Below are 19157 nucleotides of genomic sequence, written 5' to 3' on the forward strand. Positions count from 1 at the left end.
TAAATACCTAAGATATGATGATGCAGTGTACAAAGCAACTGAAAGCTTTTGAAGCTAGTTGAAATCGCAGATGAAGCACATTTGTTCCACAATGCACATTTGTTGCAAGCACACCCCCATCTGACAAACGTATTTGACATGATACAAGAAAATGTCAACAGACCAACATAAAAAAATACAAAATAATAATGCTTATTTTCTTAATGAAAGAATCCTGTCACTGCTCCTTTCCCAAACTCTTTCTTCTCCTCTCAAGGGATGCACTCATGTTATGCACACGTCATGCATAAATTTGAACTTCGGATTTAAACCCTTGCTTCACTTGCATTTAAATTATGTAAATATCAAGCTCAAGCCCTGTGAAATCCAAAACAGAAAGCACCTCATCCTGATTCAGGATAAAACAGGCTTGTCTTCTTCCTGTTATACATTTTGAATGGGCTAGCTTAGGGCCAGTCTGATATTTAAAGTATTCTCCTTTTACATTGTTCTGTGGTGCTTTGCAAGTTGTGTCATTCCTCCCTCCAATTTTCACTTGTACAACTTTCACTTCTCAGTGTCATGAATATTCATTTGCCATGTAAATTGATGTCAAGTTACTATTCAGACAGTAAAAAACCTCCTTTTTTTAGTAGAGATTTAACTACCAGAAGGTGACTGGAAATGGTTCATAGTGTACCTAAGTCACAGCCGTGAGAACAAAAACTTTATTCCTGGCCAAGGGGAGGGATGTCAAGAAAAGACGTTTGTGTCAGCTGTTCCTTCCTGCCACTACTGACTGGATAATCTCTGGCTTTTTGAACTCATTAGCCTGCAATTAATTGACAAACAGACTGGGTGGCTGGCAAACACCAGTGACTGCAGCAGCACCCTACCAGCAGTTATCCTCGATTTCTGTAGCATTAGCAGCAGCCATGATGGTTGTGCTATACACCTGCTATACCCATGTTTGAAGACAAACAACTCCACCATCAATTTGGACCCAAGTGGTACAACCCAGATGCTCAAACAGAGGTACCTAGTGGTACTTCAGCTGCCCCAGCCGAAGTGACATATCTGACCTTCAGTTGTCATTCCGGAAAAGGTGCAGGTGCCCACCCAGCCCTGTGTCCTATCTGCCTGATCCACGCCTGTATCTCCAAGAGCCCATTGGGCTGATGCGGCACTAGATGCTTGCACGTAGGCGAGCACAGCTGCTGGTGTTTTGAAGTAGCATACTGACCCTCGCACAAAGTCCATCTCCTCTGTCACGTGATTTTGTGCCCAGCCTCAGCAAAAGACTCCAGCCATTGAATAGCTCATTTCCCTCCTGATAGACCCATTTTCCAGGATAGAAGTCAGGCTGTGGTAATTTCTTTCTAGCAAGAGAAAACACTTTTTTTGCCACTACTGTAATCTAACACAGAGGTAAAGGCGAACAAAGAAGGCAAGCAAGTCCCACTTTCAAAATGGAGTCTACCCGATAACGTAGAGAAACCCAGTTCCCTGCTGTGATCGTGAACACAATACAAGTTCCCCATGCCATAACAGTTGCTTAAAATGACATGCCTACAAACCCTATTTTGGCAGACTGGAGAGGTAGGTCTGGTCTACATTTAAGATATGCTAACATACTTATGGCTATATAGGAATTAATTTTTTCCATGCCAGCAAAAGCCCTAGAAAAGACATAGTTACACTGGCCAAAAAAGAGAGAGAGAGACGGAGGGAAGGAGAGAAACAGAAAAGCAGACAGATCTTTTGGGGCAACCAACTTAAACTGGGTCCAAACAATGCTTCTAAAAGACTGCAAATATAACCTGTCTCCTTTCACAGTTTTTAAAGACAAAATTACCATTTTCAAGTACAGAGCTGACAAAAATTATGTTCATAGCAGGACATACTAAACGATTATGTCTCCTTCCCCAACTCTAGCATAGGCAACAAAATCTTACGAGGGGAAAAAAAAAAATCCCTAGCCTGCTAATTTGAATATACCCTCAATTTAAGGTCAAAGAAAGCAATCCAATCCAGAAATCAGCATGCAACAAGAACTTGATTATAGTCAGCAAATGAAGTAAAGGAAAAATGAACCCCAAGGAAAGTAACTGAAAACGAGGTGGGGACAGTGGGGCACAAAACCCCCCAAACCCTCCACAGACTATCCAAAACTGAGGAGAAGAAATCTCAGCTGTTGTTCACTTTGCTTTAACAAAGTGCATGAAACCACATACTTTCTTTCCTTGACACAGCCATAAAAGAATGCAAAGAAAAAAATTGCCGAGCAAAATAGGGCATTTTGATTTCTCAACTGCTAAAACTTCATGATACATTTTTTAAAAGGGTCACTTTTTCTTAAAATATCAAATGTTTTTTCCTCACTCTCTCCAAATGCCACTAATCTTCTTAATAATTTTCACCTTTGCACTGTTTAACATAATGGGACAAATAATACATGATGCACAAATAACTCATAATGCTCTATGCAAGTTAACAGGAGCAGTGAGATGCTGAATGTGTGATAAATCTAGACCTGAAAGCGAAATATGCCTCCTAATTAAAAATCAATTATTAAACCCAGTAAAGAATGAAAAAGAAAAAAGGCTCACTCACCAAACTCATAATGAAATCCTGGAAACTCCAGAGTTATATGAAAAGCAGAAAGAAGCCTTCGACATCTATATTTAACTAAATATTCTTCTAAGACTCTATTGTGGGTTTCTCGATTTTATGATTAAACAGTTCTGTGAAAAATTGTTTCTGGTATCTTTTGTGCTTTTATCTCTTCATTCCAAATGGCCATGAAAATGAATAGACAGCATTTAAATGGGGAATGCAAGAACAAATCACTACTCTGGCTCTGGGAAATCAAAGTACACAGATGCCCTGATGTGGCTCCAAAGTGTCACAGGGATAACAAGCAGCCACCCAAAACCACCAGCACCTGAACTTACACCCAGGTGTGCTACGTTTACAGACTATGTTGCCCATTGGGTTCCTCAACAGTTCTCCTCCAGAAGATGGTTTTGACCTACACATTGAGTAATTCACAAACGTTAGATCAGGGTGTTCAAATAACTATTTCCAACTAATTTCTGTTCAATTCTGGAAAGATTTCAAACATAGAACGGCTCAAAAGCAGCTCAAAATCACAAAACCTGTTGCACAAGCTTGGACAAGCGGAAATTTCTGGTTTTCATTTTCCGTAAAACTGAGATACACACTCATACCCCCAGCAGTGACAGAGAGATTAAATTAACGAGCGTTACTGAAGAGATCTGAATCCCATTATTGAGGAAACTACACTGGTACTATGCATTATCATAAATATTCAGCATCTGCAATCAAAAGAAGGCTTTGGTGTTTACATATATAATAAAGTTTTAATAATTCACTAGCAATATTTCACGCGGAGTGCTGCCGCCACTTCCTTCTGGAAAAAAGAAAAAAAATATCTGGAATTTAAAATCCAAACCCATTCAACTGGAAAAGAAATGATCCCTTCTCCAGAGGAATGCACCTTGCCAGTAACAAGTCATTTTTCCAAGAGGTGGGGGCTCCGGACTTCATCTGCCTGCGGCAGGCGGGTGGGCCAGCCAGGGGTGCCTCCATCTTGTGCTCCCCTGAGCAAGCTCCAGCCTGCAGACCCCGTGCACCCTTCCCTTCTCCGAAAGGGCATGGCCAACACATGCAGCCAAGGACAGAGCCACAGACACCCCAAGGCAGCTGCCCAAACTTGGGAGTACTTTGGGAGCAAAATTCTCAGGGTTTTTCCTCAGAAGACTTGGAAAACCTGAGTGCACTCTGAGGATGCGTCGGCCACCCTACCCAAGGGTGGCTCATGGCACCTCCAGAGCACAAACACAGCCCCTCAACCATCAGCAGTCAAACTCTAAGCCATAAAACAGTCAAATTTGGTATGTTACCTGCATTGCAAGCAAGGGGGTATGTTGTTACCCTTCCACCGGAGATTAAAGGATCTGGGATTGTGTTTCGGAGGGTTTTGGCCACGGGGGGCTGCAGGGAGACCTCCTCTGTGGGCGGGCGTCGGGCTGCCCTGTGCCGCCCACAGCCGGTTCCCCAAGGGACCCACCATGCGCCAAAACTCAACCTGCCACAGGGGCCTCCTGAGACCGCTGAGGAAACTTATTTAAGAAATGGTGGTAAAAGCCCCACATGATGCCAGGGCAGGAGGAGAGGGGGGAGATGCAGAAGAGAAGGTGCAGCGGCACGCTCGCCCGGCGCACTCACCCAGCCTCCCGCGCCGCCATCACCTCAGCCTGCCCTGAGGGGGCAGGAGCCCAGGAGGTGGCAGGGTGGGAGGGCGACATGTTTCTCATTGCCAATAAATTAACTTGATTGAAACTCCCCCACTTTTTACACACAAAATACAGGAAAAATCCCGACTTGACTCACAGCGTGGGCTCATCCAGCCTGCCACAGAGGGAGAGCCACATTATCTAGTGCCACGCTGAACGGACATCAACTTTTGAAGTACGGTCCAGCTGAATAAATACCACAGAAAGTCAATAGCCAAATCCTTCCAGCAGCAGCAGTGCTCTGGGAACCTGATTGGAATTTGAACATTCGCATTGATTTTTATTTTTTTTTTGGACGTTACCAGCTGGGAGCAAGCGCCGGAGAGGAGGTACACGAACGGCTCCGCAGGAACATGAACAGCTAGCAAAGGATTACCTTTTAAAGGATTATCTTTTAAACAAAGAAAAATTTGGTATACTACAAACAACTAACTCGAATCCAAAGAAACAGATTAATCCAACCGGATTACCAGGTAAGGCTTCCCTGTACTTTAATGTCCAGACACACAGCTGAGAAACATGAACGGTTTTATTTAGACGCCCCGGCGCAGTTGTCAAGCACCTTTTCATAGTCCACAAATAAAGGTTGCTGGTTCAGTTAAGGCTGTTAAAACAAAAGCTTTGACGACTTATCCTCAAGCCTCACAAGCAACAGCGATGTTCTGTCTTTTTACAGAGCCCTTTCCTTTACCCTTGCATATGTAAGCTCTGATCATCAAGTCCTTTTAAGTCCAGCCAGGAAGGAAGATTAGTCGCTGCCTGTACTGCTCCTGCACTGTGAAATTTCCAGAACTGAGCTCTTTTACTTCCCTCTGGGAGGCAGGGGAAGTCACAGAAAACTGAGAGCAAGCTCTTCATGGGTTTTTTTTCCTGAATTGTTAACACTCATGTAAAGTCATACAGCCACGGTACTACAGTATTACAAAAAGCAAAATAGCATCAATCTACAGCACCCATATATTTGGAAACAATACCCACTATGTGCACTTGTGCCTCTCTGCCTTACTAATATACATGTTGGTAGCATCTCTTACATGCACCAAAGACTTGTATTGAAATCTACTTGAGTATTCTGGCAAGCAGAATGGGGTAAGCAACCAAGTTTAAAAAAAAAAGTGCAATTATAAAACCTCATTAATTTACTAAAATGAGGTTTTACCATGTTTTAATAATTTAACTTTTTCAAAAAACTATTCATTTAACATGCATTCAAGGTTCCCTTGAAGTAAATTAAATAAAAATCCTAAATACTTAAACGCAACATAATATAAGGCAGTTCAGTTCCTTTATGGTTCAGGTAGCCCCACATACAGGTCAGCCCTAATCTAATCCAGAGGGGAAACCAGATTCAGCAGCAGTCACACACCCTGCTTCTTGATGATAGGAAATGTTATTGACTTTGGTGAATTTTCCCATCTAATAATTTTACTTTTCTACCTTTTGAACTTATCATATATTGTTTTATAACCAACTAAACACTACATTTGCTCAGCATGTATTTCACATTTAAGAATAAATACAGCATTAAGCAAAGACTCACCTCCTCCACCTCCAAGAAGGCTGGAATTAGCTGCAAGAAGAACAAAAAGAGAATCATTAGCATTGAGCTTCCTAAATATAGATGGAACCAAAACAGAAGATGTTTCACAAGAGATTTTCCATTGTTTCAGTAACTTTGCCAGTCTCCACTTATCCAAAAATATTTCCTGCAAAAACAATAATTTATGTAAATTGTAATTGCAATCTTTACCTTTGCACTATTTTGCAATATCTTTGAGCATGTAAGCTAATAAATAAAACAGTAATACAATTATTAAAGCTTAATGTGTTGAATAGCTTATGAAATTACAATCTTAGAATTTATAATACTATAAACCACATTCCTTTTTGATTACCAAATGATGTAAAAGTCTTTCATTTTAAAGAAACTTAAATAAGCTTTGATGCAACTTTTGATTAGCTCTCCTTGTTTTCTATGACATGGGACCTTTGAGGATGATGATGAGAAACCTTGGCCCCCTTGATATCAAAGGGCGTTTCACCATTGTATGCAATTAAGTTGGGATTTCACTCAGTACGCTTAATTGCCTCTGTGCTGTAAGCATCCAGCTATCCATGCCAGAAATGGATAAATTACCTATGGAAAGCAATTTTCAGAGCATGGTGATACAAGATGGTCCTTCAAATTAAGCTAGCACAATTGGAGCCATGCCAAACATTTTCCTTTCACTGCCTAGGCAAAAACAGAAGGAAAGCCTAGGCTTCTAAGCCTGCCTTGAGTAAAGTACTTCAGATGTGTGGGAAACAAATCCCTGTCCTATCATAATATAGATAAAACACAGTATAAAATCAAGAGTATAAGGGATGGACACCGGTGTTTCTTTTTGCTTGCTGTAGGAGAAGCAAGACATCAAACCATTTCCTGCTCCAGGACAAGGGTAGATGGCAAGATACACAGCATAAATTAGGTATTTTCCAGGATCCAAACTTCCTACTGTTAGATGTTATTGATTCTATGATTTCCCTTTGCTTCCTACATAGAAGAATGTAAACAGCAAATTCCCTGCTGTTGGGTTTTTCTATCCCTTTCTTGAGACTCTCACAAAAAATCAAGTTACCTTGGTCTTCCTCATTTCTTTTTCAGATACTCTATAAACATCTTTGACTTAACATCCACTTTCAGCTCCACCATTTGCAGCCAGCTTTCCCTGACACTGCAGTGAAACTGTCTTCATTGAAAAGTTAAATTTTCCATCAAAGTAGCATACCCAAGATCTCTGATTTATAAAGCAACATATACCATTAATGCTATTATCTTACAGTGACTCAAGAAGTAGCTTCATATCATTCAAAATGCAATGCTCTTTAAAGAAATAAATATGCAGCTTTATATCCAGCATAGCTGACAAAATCAAATAAAAATGAACTGCAAACTACAGGGACAGTTATCCATGCTAGGACTAGCTGTTCCTACACTCATTGAGTGAGTGAAATGTTGAGACCAAGACCTAGAGGGATGTTCTTGTGCATCTTTCTGATCCAAGTCTGGTTCTAATACTCTGGAAGATTAGATGGAGGAAAATGGGGCAAATAATCTTTGTTTCTAAAACAAAGCCATTTGTAGCCATTTTCAAAGAAGTGCCTGACATCCTGTTTGCTGTCTGGATTCTTCCTTCAGATGCAATTCGGTAAACCAGCTGAAAACTATCCGCTTTTCCTTTTGGTTCAGATTTCTGACACATCACTGAGGTAATCTGGGTCATGGAGAGATGCACAAGTAGCAGAACGCAAGTGCAAGCAGGGAACAAATATTGCCATTTGTAAATTGCCTTTGAGAAAGATATAATGATAGCAATAATAAATGTGTGCAGACATATTGCAAAGAATGCCACTGAACTTCAGTCTTTCTATATTTACCTGCTTTTGCCCTCACTGAAATTCACCATTAAAGAAAGACACAAATTAAAACCAGCCCCACGTATTTCTACAGCAGCTTCCAAAGGACTCCTGTAACAGGTAACATCACCTTCCCTGCAGTAAAGGGAGTATATCTGAGACAAAATTCAGCATATTCCGTATCAGAAGAAAATGAAAGTAACAAAATGTCATCTACTGCCATAAGTCAGCTATTCAAGATTATTCTTTTTGGCACTGTAGAATGCACCTACAACTACCATTCTAATTCTTGAATGAGTCAAATTCTAGGATTTCAGTTATAATGTTTGAGAGGCTTCAGAGACACAGCTAAGACCTGCTATACCTCACTGTAATCAAAGTTTCCACTGCTAAAAAAGTTTCTTCTGGTACCCAGCCAGCATCCCCATTGCAAACTCTCATTCGCTGGCTTCTCAGAGAATTATGTTTCTCTCATTAGCTTTTCCTGACAATGTTCATCTTTCCAATACTTTCTAAAATTTGTTAATGACATACAGTATAACTCAGCATCACACACTTCTCTATAGAAACAGCAAAAACAGTTCAAACAGATTTTTGGCTGCAATGTGTCTATTACAGCTATTGAAATTGCAGTCATAATTCAGAGGCACTTTTTTTTTTAAGCATTATGCTTGACTATTAGGAGGAAAATCAAACCATTTTCCTATGATGCCAGGAAAGAACATGACTGAATTATATTTACAGCGTCCTTTCCAGAAAGATAATGTGTCACTCAAAAAGCAAGAACTTTTTTCAGATTTTTTGGATTGTACCCAGAAAAGTCAATAAAATATACCTCTCTTTCCATTTTTGGGAAAGCCTTACCATTAAAGAAGTAACTTGTCACTTACCACCTAAAGAATACTTTCCCCTGGCCAGAGCTGAGGATTTTCACCTGGATTCAGAGAGGAGGTCAGCGCAGCCCCATGGCTGTAATCATATCATATTATGTTGGAGCAAGTATTGCCTCTCTTCTCAGTACCCCAGTGTTAATCTACAGTGGTGTTTTGTCCATTAGTGCTCCCAAATGATCAAGTCTTGCAAAACAGTTTGAAAGGGGCTCCTGCTGCAGAGGTTCAACTATGGGTAGGTAGAGGCAACCAGCAGTGGGACCCTAGGAGCTTTCCACCTCCAAACTTGATGTAGTCCAAATTGCTCCCTAGGTTGCATCAGTACACTGTGTGCATGTACGACTCCCCCACCAGACTCAGGGCGTGCCCAGCCTTAGGTAGCACACGTTACAACATTTGTAGACAGCTAGTAAATCCATCTTGACTAACCTCTTGTCCTTATTTCTCTATTCCAGAGCTGAAAAAGATTCTCAAGTCAGAAGAGAGTTGGGGTGGAGGAAACCGGAAGACTGAATCGCTACCAAGTTACCAAGACAAAGAACAGTAAAAGAAAACAAACAAGCCTAAGAGGGGCTCCAAAGAAATGTGAGGTAAAGACTTCTTGCACCTCATTTCATTCCCTACGTTACCCTTTCAAGTTGACCTGCCCAACCTTTCTAAAATTGCCTCCTTACAAACTACAGTCTACAACAGATTCTTGGGCATTAATTCTGAAAATCCACTCACAGTACAAACCTTGAAATATTATTTTCATATGTACTCATTTATAGCAAGAGGAGCGATGACACAGAGTGGTCAGGCAGCCAGCAGACTAGGTACTTCCTTGTCAGACTGAAATATAACACGCATTGATAAAGCTCCATCCAAGACATCTCACTTAGCGATGGCCTGCAACAGGCAGCAGAGGTGAGAGCTCATCTAATTTTAAATATTTTTGCCTGAACAAGTAATGCAGGCTTCAATAAAAAATAATAATAAAAAAAACCCCAGCCATATTTGTGGACCAGTTTCTGTAGCGTATTTTAAATAGCGGCTTCAGGATGAGACAAATCACAGCACAGGAGATGCTGCACATCAGCACTACTTTAAAAGGAGTCTTGAACTCTGCATTTTGAGAGACCGATCTCACCCTCACAGTCTGCCTCAGTACAGCATACATCCAGAAGTAGTAATACGGCTTTCAGCCCTTTAGTTCTAGATTTCTTTTTATAAGATACATTAGAAGCAACAGCAGTAAAAAAGCATTTCTACAAAGTTCAGGCTCATCTCTAAGAAAAAATCCACTCAAAAGAAAAAAGTCTCTAATCACTGAGTGTAATGATTTAGCCCTTAATGAGATGTTTATGACCCCAGGCTCAACCAGAAATTCAGTATTTCAAATGATTTGGCACCTCAGCGGACTAGACTTTTATGCTTTTTAACATGGAGGAGCAGCACCAGGACAGCACTACTAAACAAACTCCATGAATGCTGGTCCAGAAACTACCCAGAATGCTACCCAGAAAACTCCACTCTTGCTCTAAGAAATAAAATTCCTTCCAAAACATTTCTGTGGGGAGAGAGGAAGAAAAAAAAGGACAGGACAGGACAGGACAGGACAGGACAGGACAGGACAGGACAGGAGAAAAGAAAAGAAAAGAAAAGAAAAGAAAAGAAAAGAAAAGAAAAGAAAAGAAAAGAAAAGAAAAGAAAAGAAAAGAAAAGAAAAGAAAAGAAAAGAAAAGAAAAGAAAAGAAAAGAAAAGAAAAGAAAAGAAAAGAAAAGAAAAGAAAAGAAAAGAAAAGAAAAGAAAAGAAAAGAAAAGAAAAGAAAAGAAAAATAAAAACCTGGGAGGAAAGAATTTAAAGTAAGCTTAGTTTCTCATTACAGAATACCCACAATAAAATCTCAGGTTACAAAAATGTACAAATTTGAATAATGAATATACCAGCATATTTGACAAATAAGAACTGGACATGAATCTTTTAAATCTCAGCCTTCTTAATGAGTTAAGTCACATAGCTTTCCAAGACTTTTTTGACTGAATAAGCAGACCAGAAACTCTGGCACAAGTCTTTAACATTTTCCTCAATGTTCTCTTTACAACAGCATCCTTGCCAAGTAGGATTATTTGAAATTTTGTGGAAAGCAAATGAATGCTGAAGAAGTTCACCTCAAATGAAACTAAAAATCTTTCTGTGCTGTAAGCCAAAAGGCATAAAAAGTGAAAAAGGATGTATATATGCGTTGCTTAAACAGACATTTGCAGACACAGAATTGTTTTTTCTGCTGTCAATTCTGTGGAATTTAGAAAATAGAAATGATGTGAATACCAGTTTTTGTGATGTCTCTGGAGATAACGTGCTTTTAGCTTTGTTAACAACATAGCTGAGTAACTCTGGTTACTTTTTGTTGGTATATACTCATCTGACAACATTTTAAAAACGTAAATTCTTCTGGGAGCATGTCTTTGTCAAGTATTAATGGCACTAGTAACTTAAATTGACATCTATGTCATGCAGCCATGCATCTGTCAGTATAATAAAAATATACTCTTAAAAGATTACTTGATATTGTCTGACTTTGGCAGCAGATGTTTGAGCTTATTTTGATGTAAAAAAGATTAAATATTTTTGTCAATACTTTCTAATTGTGAAATTTATTCAAGAAGACATCTTTATAACTGGCAGTGTTGTAAGATGCAAGACATTCTATTGCCTCAGACACCATTTTTATTCATCAATAAAACATCATAACAGGCAGCTGTTGAGCAGAGTACCAGTAATTTATGGAACGGGAAGCTACATTTCTTCTACATGTTTTGTGAGACATCCTTACCTGTCACTGCATTTTGTTTGATCTTTTCTCAAGAAAGCAGAGAGAACAAAGAAGAGTGAGCTAACAACTGCACCTTGTACATTCAATCATTTTTAACACGAGATGTGTCTTGGTGCCTTAAAGTAAAAAGCTTTAGGCTTAAAGATCATGAAGTAATTTTGAAGTATATATAATAACTAAAATACAGCCATATACACAATATACTACAGTATAGTCACCGCTATAATTAACTTTACTCAAAATACTTCCTTGCACACAAAGCCACAGCAACCAGGAGAGGTAAAATAACATTATAATAACAGACTGGGCCAGATTTGCAAAGTTATGTAAATGCCTAATGATGCAAAACAGAGACTACTGGAAATTAGAAAACCACCCAGCCTACCAAATAAGATCGACCTGAGACATTTAGGCACATCAGTAAGCACCACTATTAGCATCTTCAGACACCTGTATGCCTTCTGTAAACACAGCCTTCAGATACTTACTCAACATGGAGGGTGTGAGGGTAACCTGCATGCAGCCGTACACCAGAAGCAGCTCCGTAATATGGGTAGCAGGAATTTACTTAACTGTTTTTGACAGTGCAGGAGATTCCTGCAAACAAGTTGCCTCTCTCTATACCCGGAAAGGGCTTTTGCCCCTCTGGACTAACACCACTTAGCCGAACTGGGATTGAATCCTTTGGCGCATGCGGATTGAATCCTTTGGCGCATGCGCAAGCTGGAGCCTCACGCAGACAGCTACAGCATGAGTGCAAGGGCAGTGGGCCAGTCCCTGTTGAGGGCTGGCTGCTCTGCGCACCCCGGCCCTTACGCTGCAGCTCCTTGGAGCAATCTCTGCACTGGCCAAAGACCTGGCCTTGACCCACTCTGCTCCTGAAGGTTCCTAAGACACTTCTGAGTTTAGCCCAATAGTTTTGGGGTTTGCTTGCTTTTAATGGGTGATCGAGAGCACATCATATTCTCGACACACACTCAAAGACTTGAGGTTCCACGTATTAAGAAATCTCCTCCTCTTCTGCCCATAAAAAAACTCTGTAAATAGAAGTGAAGGTCTCCCAGTCTTACTTTATTGTTAGTAAAAAGTACGAAATTCAAGCTCTCTTTCTAAAAAGCCAAGATGTCCAGAAGCATGACCTAATGAGTCCAAACAATTCAGCTTATGTGTTAGCAAAATGGGAGACAAAAGAAGAGACCGAATTTTCCATGCCTTACTTTTTTCCCCAGATACTGAAAGTGCACACTGCAGATTTGTCCTGCTTTAAAGATAAATAAAACCTAAGGGGAGGCTTTGTGCGATTAAAAGTACAGGTTTTGTATTTGGACCAAATAAAATGGCTTTGTGGTTTACTCCAGTCAAACAACCTGTGCTATTCTATTCCCCCTTCACAAATGCCGTATAGAGAACAAATTGTTAAAACTACGTTTTGCCATCTATGCAAATAAAGTAGTCATTATCTCCAATTTCAAGCTTGTAAAGGGAATTTCACAGGTAGATTAAGGAAAAAAAAAAAATCAGCATACTAGTAAGTGCTCTGGAGTTGATCCTGTCAAGGAAATTGCCTTCACAACATTCTGAATTCAATAAGGAAACAATAACTGTCACAACTTTTCAGTTATTTTTCTTCTTCTAATACATTACCAACTCAATATATAATGTGCATTTATGCAAGAAAGCTATTTTTAAAAGTTATATATTACACCCATTAAGCTTAATCAGTCATATGCAAAGCATCTCTGAAATCTGATATGAAGAGTGGGGAAAAAAAAACCAACGAACCCACAAAAACCAACGTAGGCAAGGCAGCAGTCAGCAGCAGTGTACTGTGATAACAGTATAGAAATAGGCACACAGCTATCAGTCTGGCTTTTAAAATTTAGAGTACATCGGGGGCATATCGAAGGAGCAAAATGACAGGTTTTTACCTTACAGTGAAATACACTAATTGCTTTAATGCAGAGTGAGAGAAAATTAACAGAAATTGAAGTTGTCTAACACATACTGAGAAAAATACATGAGAGAAAGCGTTTAGCCTAGAGTACTTCCTAAACGCTGCTGTATAAACTTCCATATGGACTGGAGATTAGGCTCCAACTTTAAAAGGAACCTGAATTTTACAGTAGCCTGAGGACTCCAATCACTACAACTGCTTCTTGTCAGTCAAACACAGTAAAAAGTGTAACTTAAAAGAATACCCAAAAAACCAGATGAACTTGGTTTTAGGAATGGTATTCATCAGGAGATCTTCAGTCCCAAACACAACTCCGCACAACATTTCTAGGTGAAATCCTGCAAAAACAGCAGTTCACACTTTCATACCAATGAAATTCATACCCTTCATACCCATCCACTGGTATTCTTTTCAGCTAGACAGAAACGTCTATTCCCAATTGAAGGACAGAAAGTGATGCAAAAGGAAAAGGTTTCCCGCCAATGCCTCGTGAGGGACAGTTAGAAGAACCTGTTTGATGAGGCTGATCTCATCCTCGGGAGGGAGAAGACGACAAACTTGTTGAATCAAGCTGCCGTTTGAAGGGAAGGAGCTAGAAAAGGCTAAAACCAGCTGGTAAGCACAGAAATGACCATTGTCATGTTTTGCGTGAACCCCTGTGCAGAAGGCACGCTCGTTTTTCATGTTCCTCTCATTCTTTCTGGCAAACACGAGAAAGGCGCAAAGCAGGAATGATTTCATTCTAAAACACAGGTTGATAAATTTTCACACACGCTACCAGATGCTAAAGGGAAAGCTATGAATTAAGATTTCATCCATTTTGTGTGTCAATTTGTGGTTTGCTCAACCACTTAAAGTTGCCTTCTACATCATCAAGATATTTTAGAATATAGCCAAGCTGAAATGTAAAGCAACAGGAACTTATTTCAGGGCAGAATAATAAGGAAAAAAATATTCAGGTCTACTACAGCCAATTCTTCACCTCATAATTTGAGCCATTTGTGTGGTTTGTAAATGTAACATTAAAGGGAATCAAAGTGCTGCAGTATATAATTAATCCATTTAAGTAGAGTCATCATCAACATTTAAAAGCCAAAGCAAAATAGAATAAGAGGTAGTTCTAGGTCCTACCTGCACAATTAGAAAAGCAGTTTTGGTAGTAATTATTTCAAAATAATTAGTGAAATTTATATAATTCATGTATCTTTCCAATATCCCAAAGCTACTAGAACACCTTATCTGAAAAACAAAAAAAAAATCAGAGTGAAGTTCTTTGTGCTTTCTTTGCTTTTGTCTTTTCAAAATTACAACCAGCTCTGAACCTCCCAAAGCCTACCTGTACACAAGAACACTACCTTATAACACTACCTTATGAGCTTTTCCTTCTTTTTTTTTTTTTTTTAAACAATGGTATGGTACTTATGGTGTAGCTAATCACAAGATTTCATTTCAATTTCCTCCAGTAGGAAATAATTGCATAACATTTGATTTCAAGAAGGAAAAATGTCTGATTGCAAAAAGTTTTAATAAAGCAACAATTACGCTTTGAAAATCAAAAAGAAATCAAAAGGTGATAAAAACTAACATATTTCAGCCTTGAAACATTAATATTCAACACTCCGGCTTCAAAACAATAAAACCCCCTAACTCCTTATGAAATCCAAGTCCACTGCTGAAAAGAAGCTACCTGGGGCCTTGCCCTGACAGCAGCAAAGAGCATTTTTCCACAGGGCAACCAGCAGCAAGAGGCACCCCGTGGTGCAGGCACACCCCGTGGTGCCTCTCATTTACTCAAAGGCAGTCTAAGCAAGGTCAACCCTGGCTCCAGCTGCAGGGCTGACCTCAGTGGGCGTATTTTGGAGTAAGAGTAGTAAGTGCCCACACCACTGTTTTTTCTTAGAGTATTAATACCCATGAACAATATTCAGTTTAAAAAAAGAAAAAGAAGAAGAAAAAAGAAAAAAAATAAAAAGGCACACCTCATGCCCTACCAAAACAGCCCTCGCACTTTTTTCCAGCTATGCAGACAAGACTTCACTTGCAAATTTTGCCGCAAAGTTAGAAGGCGGCACGGTGGTGTTGCACTGTTTTTGCAAGAGCAGCCTGCAAAGAAGATTTTGACAATGAACTACAAGCTCCTGCAAGCAACTAGCGCAGACATGTAGGATTTGAAGAGCCTGCGAGTAAAGCACTGAAGTAAGGTCTACTTTAAAATGTATCCAACTGGGTGAATGTAACATGCTCCGCATATGAACGTGTTGTATAACCTCTCTAATGATCCTTTCTTTATATAGCCTGAAATTAGAAGCAGCTCCCACTGTGGTCAGTGTGAGCTGCATTACAGAAGAAACAGAGAATCTGATTATGTATTTTACTGTGCTTTTTTTGGTTTGAAATATAGGCCCAAACTGTTGCTATAGGGCCAAATACTTGTATAACGATGGTCATGTATTCCTTTGTAAGAGAAAGTAGAACTTAATAACCTCAGTATTTCAGTCAAACCAGGACTAATGCATTACAGTAAAATACAGACTGGACATCTTACACTGTCAGTAAGAATATTGTCCCAAATCTTTCTGTATACTGTTGTCAAATATAGTATCCATACTTTATCACAACTGACTGTTTCAAAAAGTTACCATCTATAAGCTAAAAAAAAAAAATTGTATCTTGAGAAGACCATAAAAGATATTAAGAATAAAGTGTAGCCATCAACTTACTCTATCAGAGAAATCAGAAATCGACCCTTTTATGATAAAAGTAAGTCAGCTTAGTCAGAGGGAGATGGATTATCCTCTCCATTTTACTGTTCCTGGAACATACAATCCATGACATGTCTTAAAATGGAGAAGCATAATCTAAAGTTGGAAAAAATACAGAAAAAAAAAAGTATTTTTCCTGTTAGCTTACCATTTTCGTATGCCCTGAAAACTTAAAAAACTTTATTCAGGAACTTTAACAAAAAGGGAGATCACAAGTAATCAAAATGATGTGAATCTTTTAGGTACTTTCAAAGGCATGGCAGAGCCAAGAGCCCAGATGAAATCCCTGACAACGACAGGATTTCAGATTGTGCGGGACAGCCCTTTGTTCCTGTCCAGTTGTTGGGGGTTTCTAATCTTTCCCAGCTGCAGATGCTCACAGTTCGTGATTTATCTCAACAATCGTCAAGCTGGAGCCGTACTGCTCAGTTACTTGCCTACCAAACAGTGCCCTGCACCCTATTTGCCTGGGTATCAGCTGTGTACCTGCTCCTTGGGTACCCCATGGCTGGGTGAGAAGTAAAGCAAGGAGTCAGTCTCAAGACACCTCTTTAATGCTAACATTACAGGCACCTCTTAATGATGAAGGAGATTAAAGGTATTATCAAAAAAAATTGCAGTAAATAGGCACTGCTGTTATAAGACTGTGTATTCAAGCAGATACTATCTGGCAGAAGCAGGATTAAGGCTTTGATGAAAAATTTACTGGGGTTAGGCTGCATAAGAATCTTGCATTTTCTCTGAAGTGCAACAGGAAGGTAGGCTGGCTGCACTGTCACACACCAATAATGTCATGAAGAAAGAGAAACCGTCAAGCTGCAACACCAAATCAATAACTTCATCGTATATGCACCAGTGTCATCCCTAAAATTTCCCATCCCTGCTTCCTGCTAATTCCATTGGTCAAATTAACATATGGAAAATGTCTCCCATATCAAGCAGGACTCCTGCTACCTTGTCGTGTAGGGCTATTCCCAGTTAGACAATGTATCTGAGCTCTCTAGAGCAGACACAACTTTTGGATGCAGACCAGAAGACCACATGTGGAAGACCAACTTCCCTAAATGGCAAAACAGGAGAGGTTGGCACTGTCAGGTGGCAAATGGGGACATCCGTGCTATGTGAACCTAAGACGGATGATGTGAATTCAGCCCTTTGTGGCAAAGATGCTTGTGGTTAATTTGCCATCATCACCACAAGCACTTCCACCACAAATCCTTTCAGCTATAACCACTACCCAAAACCACAAGAACTGCTTGTACTTGCTATTTTGCTAACATTTTCTTTCATTGCTTCTAGTAACAGTTTGCCCCTTGACTCAAGAGTAGTACCACCAGGTAAAACAAATAAGCAAACAAGTTTGCCCCTTTGCCTGGGCCACAACTCAATAGCGAGCTTTTTTTTATGCCATACCACCTAATCGTCAGAGGTATTCTCACTGAAAGCTTCAATAAAAAGGACTGTGGCTTGCTAGTCAGAGCTTAAGACAGATGAAACAAAACCAAAGAAATAATCCTACAGACAATTTCTACAGACAATTAGACTGAAGATAAATTTGGGAAAGCTGATTAATCAAAATACACTGCTCCTTCTTTTCCTGTTACTGAATATTTTTAAAGTGTTGATCAAATAAGCACTTCTATGGTTTTGGTCTTACCTATTTTTCTGTAAGGCAAAAAGGGAGACAAATACGTATAGCACAAAAACCACACTAGGGTGAATGTGTGCGGTCCAACTTTAGTCATTTTTCTCTCCAATGCTGCAATGTATACAGCTCAACTACCTAGAGACACTTTCTAAAAAAAAGTTCTCAGTAAGCTGTTATTTTAATGAGTCATTGTTTCTTCTCTACCTTGTATCAAGAAAATTCAAAATCTTAAGAAGCTCCAAGCTTTCATACGGACCTTATACATCCAGGATCAGTATGTACTCACAGTGATCTATTCAACATCTAGGAAACACAAACAGGGATACTATCATCTACTTCGTGCATAGCAAACACTTCATTTCATTATTCTAATACTACTAGTGTGATTTATGAGTCAGCTGAGTACTTCTGAAAAATGTATTGAGAAAACAAAGACAGAATTAGGCAAAGTACAAATGTTGCTTATAGGAATACAGAGACCAGTAATGTCAAAGGATATTACAGGCACCTTATGCTATATATAAGCACATCTGTAAGGCAGGTGAAGTATGTTTTTATAGCTGCTCAGAAAAGAAAAAGATGAATCATCTTTTAAAGCTCTGTATAAAATTACTTCTCCAGTGGCAATTAATAGAGAGAGGCCCCAAAACACCAGTCACATGCCCTAATCATCAGGGAGAAAGAAATTAAATGACAATTTAAAAAAACCCAACTTTATTGAATATGGAAAATTCTGTTTTCTCTTGGAAAGCAACTACAGCAATCTCATATTCTATAACCACATTAGCAAAGAAACGGTTCAGTGGATAGCTAGAGAAGATCACACGTCCCTGAAGCATCGGGCAGACAGATTACAGTACGAAACCTACACTACTAAATACATCGCACAAACTTATGGTCATGATTTGCAGGAAGAGATGTCCTGTTAACTTACTTCTAATAATCACAAGATCTATGCATATCCTACCGATATGTATAAAAGCCAGAAACAGTCCAAAAATTTTACCAGAATTTGTTATGGGAAGCAAAAAACATATTACTCTGACTGGAAGAAGTGACTGCGCAGGAGCATGACTCTTCTCTTCCCCTGAAGTCTCAGGCAGTCTGTTCTTTATACTTCAAACAAATTAAATCTACCGCAATTAATGATTATAGTTTTTCCTTCAATCAGCCCATATTCCTCTAGGAAATTAACTTAGCTATTAAAAGCCTAAAGGCTGAAAAGGAACCTAGTTAGATGAGTTTCACCTCCTCTGTATTGCCTGTGTAATCAAATGCAGTTTCCCCACCAGTTTAATTCTAATCAGTTTAATTACTGAAAATTACAACAAAAAAAAGCCTTACTTCTTACACCAGAACAAAGGAGAAAAGCTACACGTGGTAGCACAAAAA

The 19157-nt window shown here is 39.3% G+C and overlaps 1 protein-coding gene across 4 annotated transcripts in view; it reads right to left on the bottom strand.

Moving 5' to 3' along the window:
• Positions 1-19157, bottom strand: part of MACROD2 (mono-ADP ribosylhydrolase 2) — an 884404-nt gene that overhangs the window by 689939 nt on the left and 175308 nt on the right. For all 4 annotated transcript variants that reach the window (XM_059828569.1, XM_059828570.1, XM_059828568.1 and 1 more), the window contains exon 4: positions 5839-5868. In XM_059828569.1, coding sequence (XP_059684552.1) covers positions 5839-5868 — 30 coding nt within the window. The remainder of the gene's footprint in view (positions 1-5838; positions 5869-19157) is intronic.

This window comes from Gavia stellata, chromosome 23 (genome assembly GCF_030936135.1).
Source record: "Gavia stellata isolate bGavSte3 chromosome 23, bGavSte3.hap2, whole genome shotgun sequence".
Classification (NCBI taxonomy): domain Eukaryota; kingdom Metazoa; phylum Chordata; class Aves; order Gaviiformes; family Gaviidae; genus Gavia; species Gavia stellata.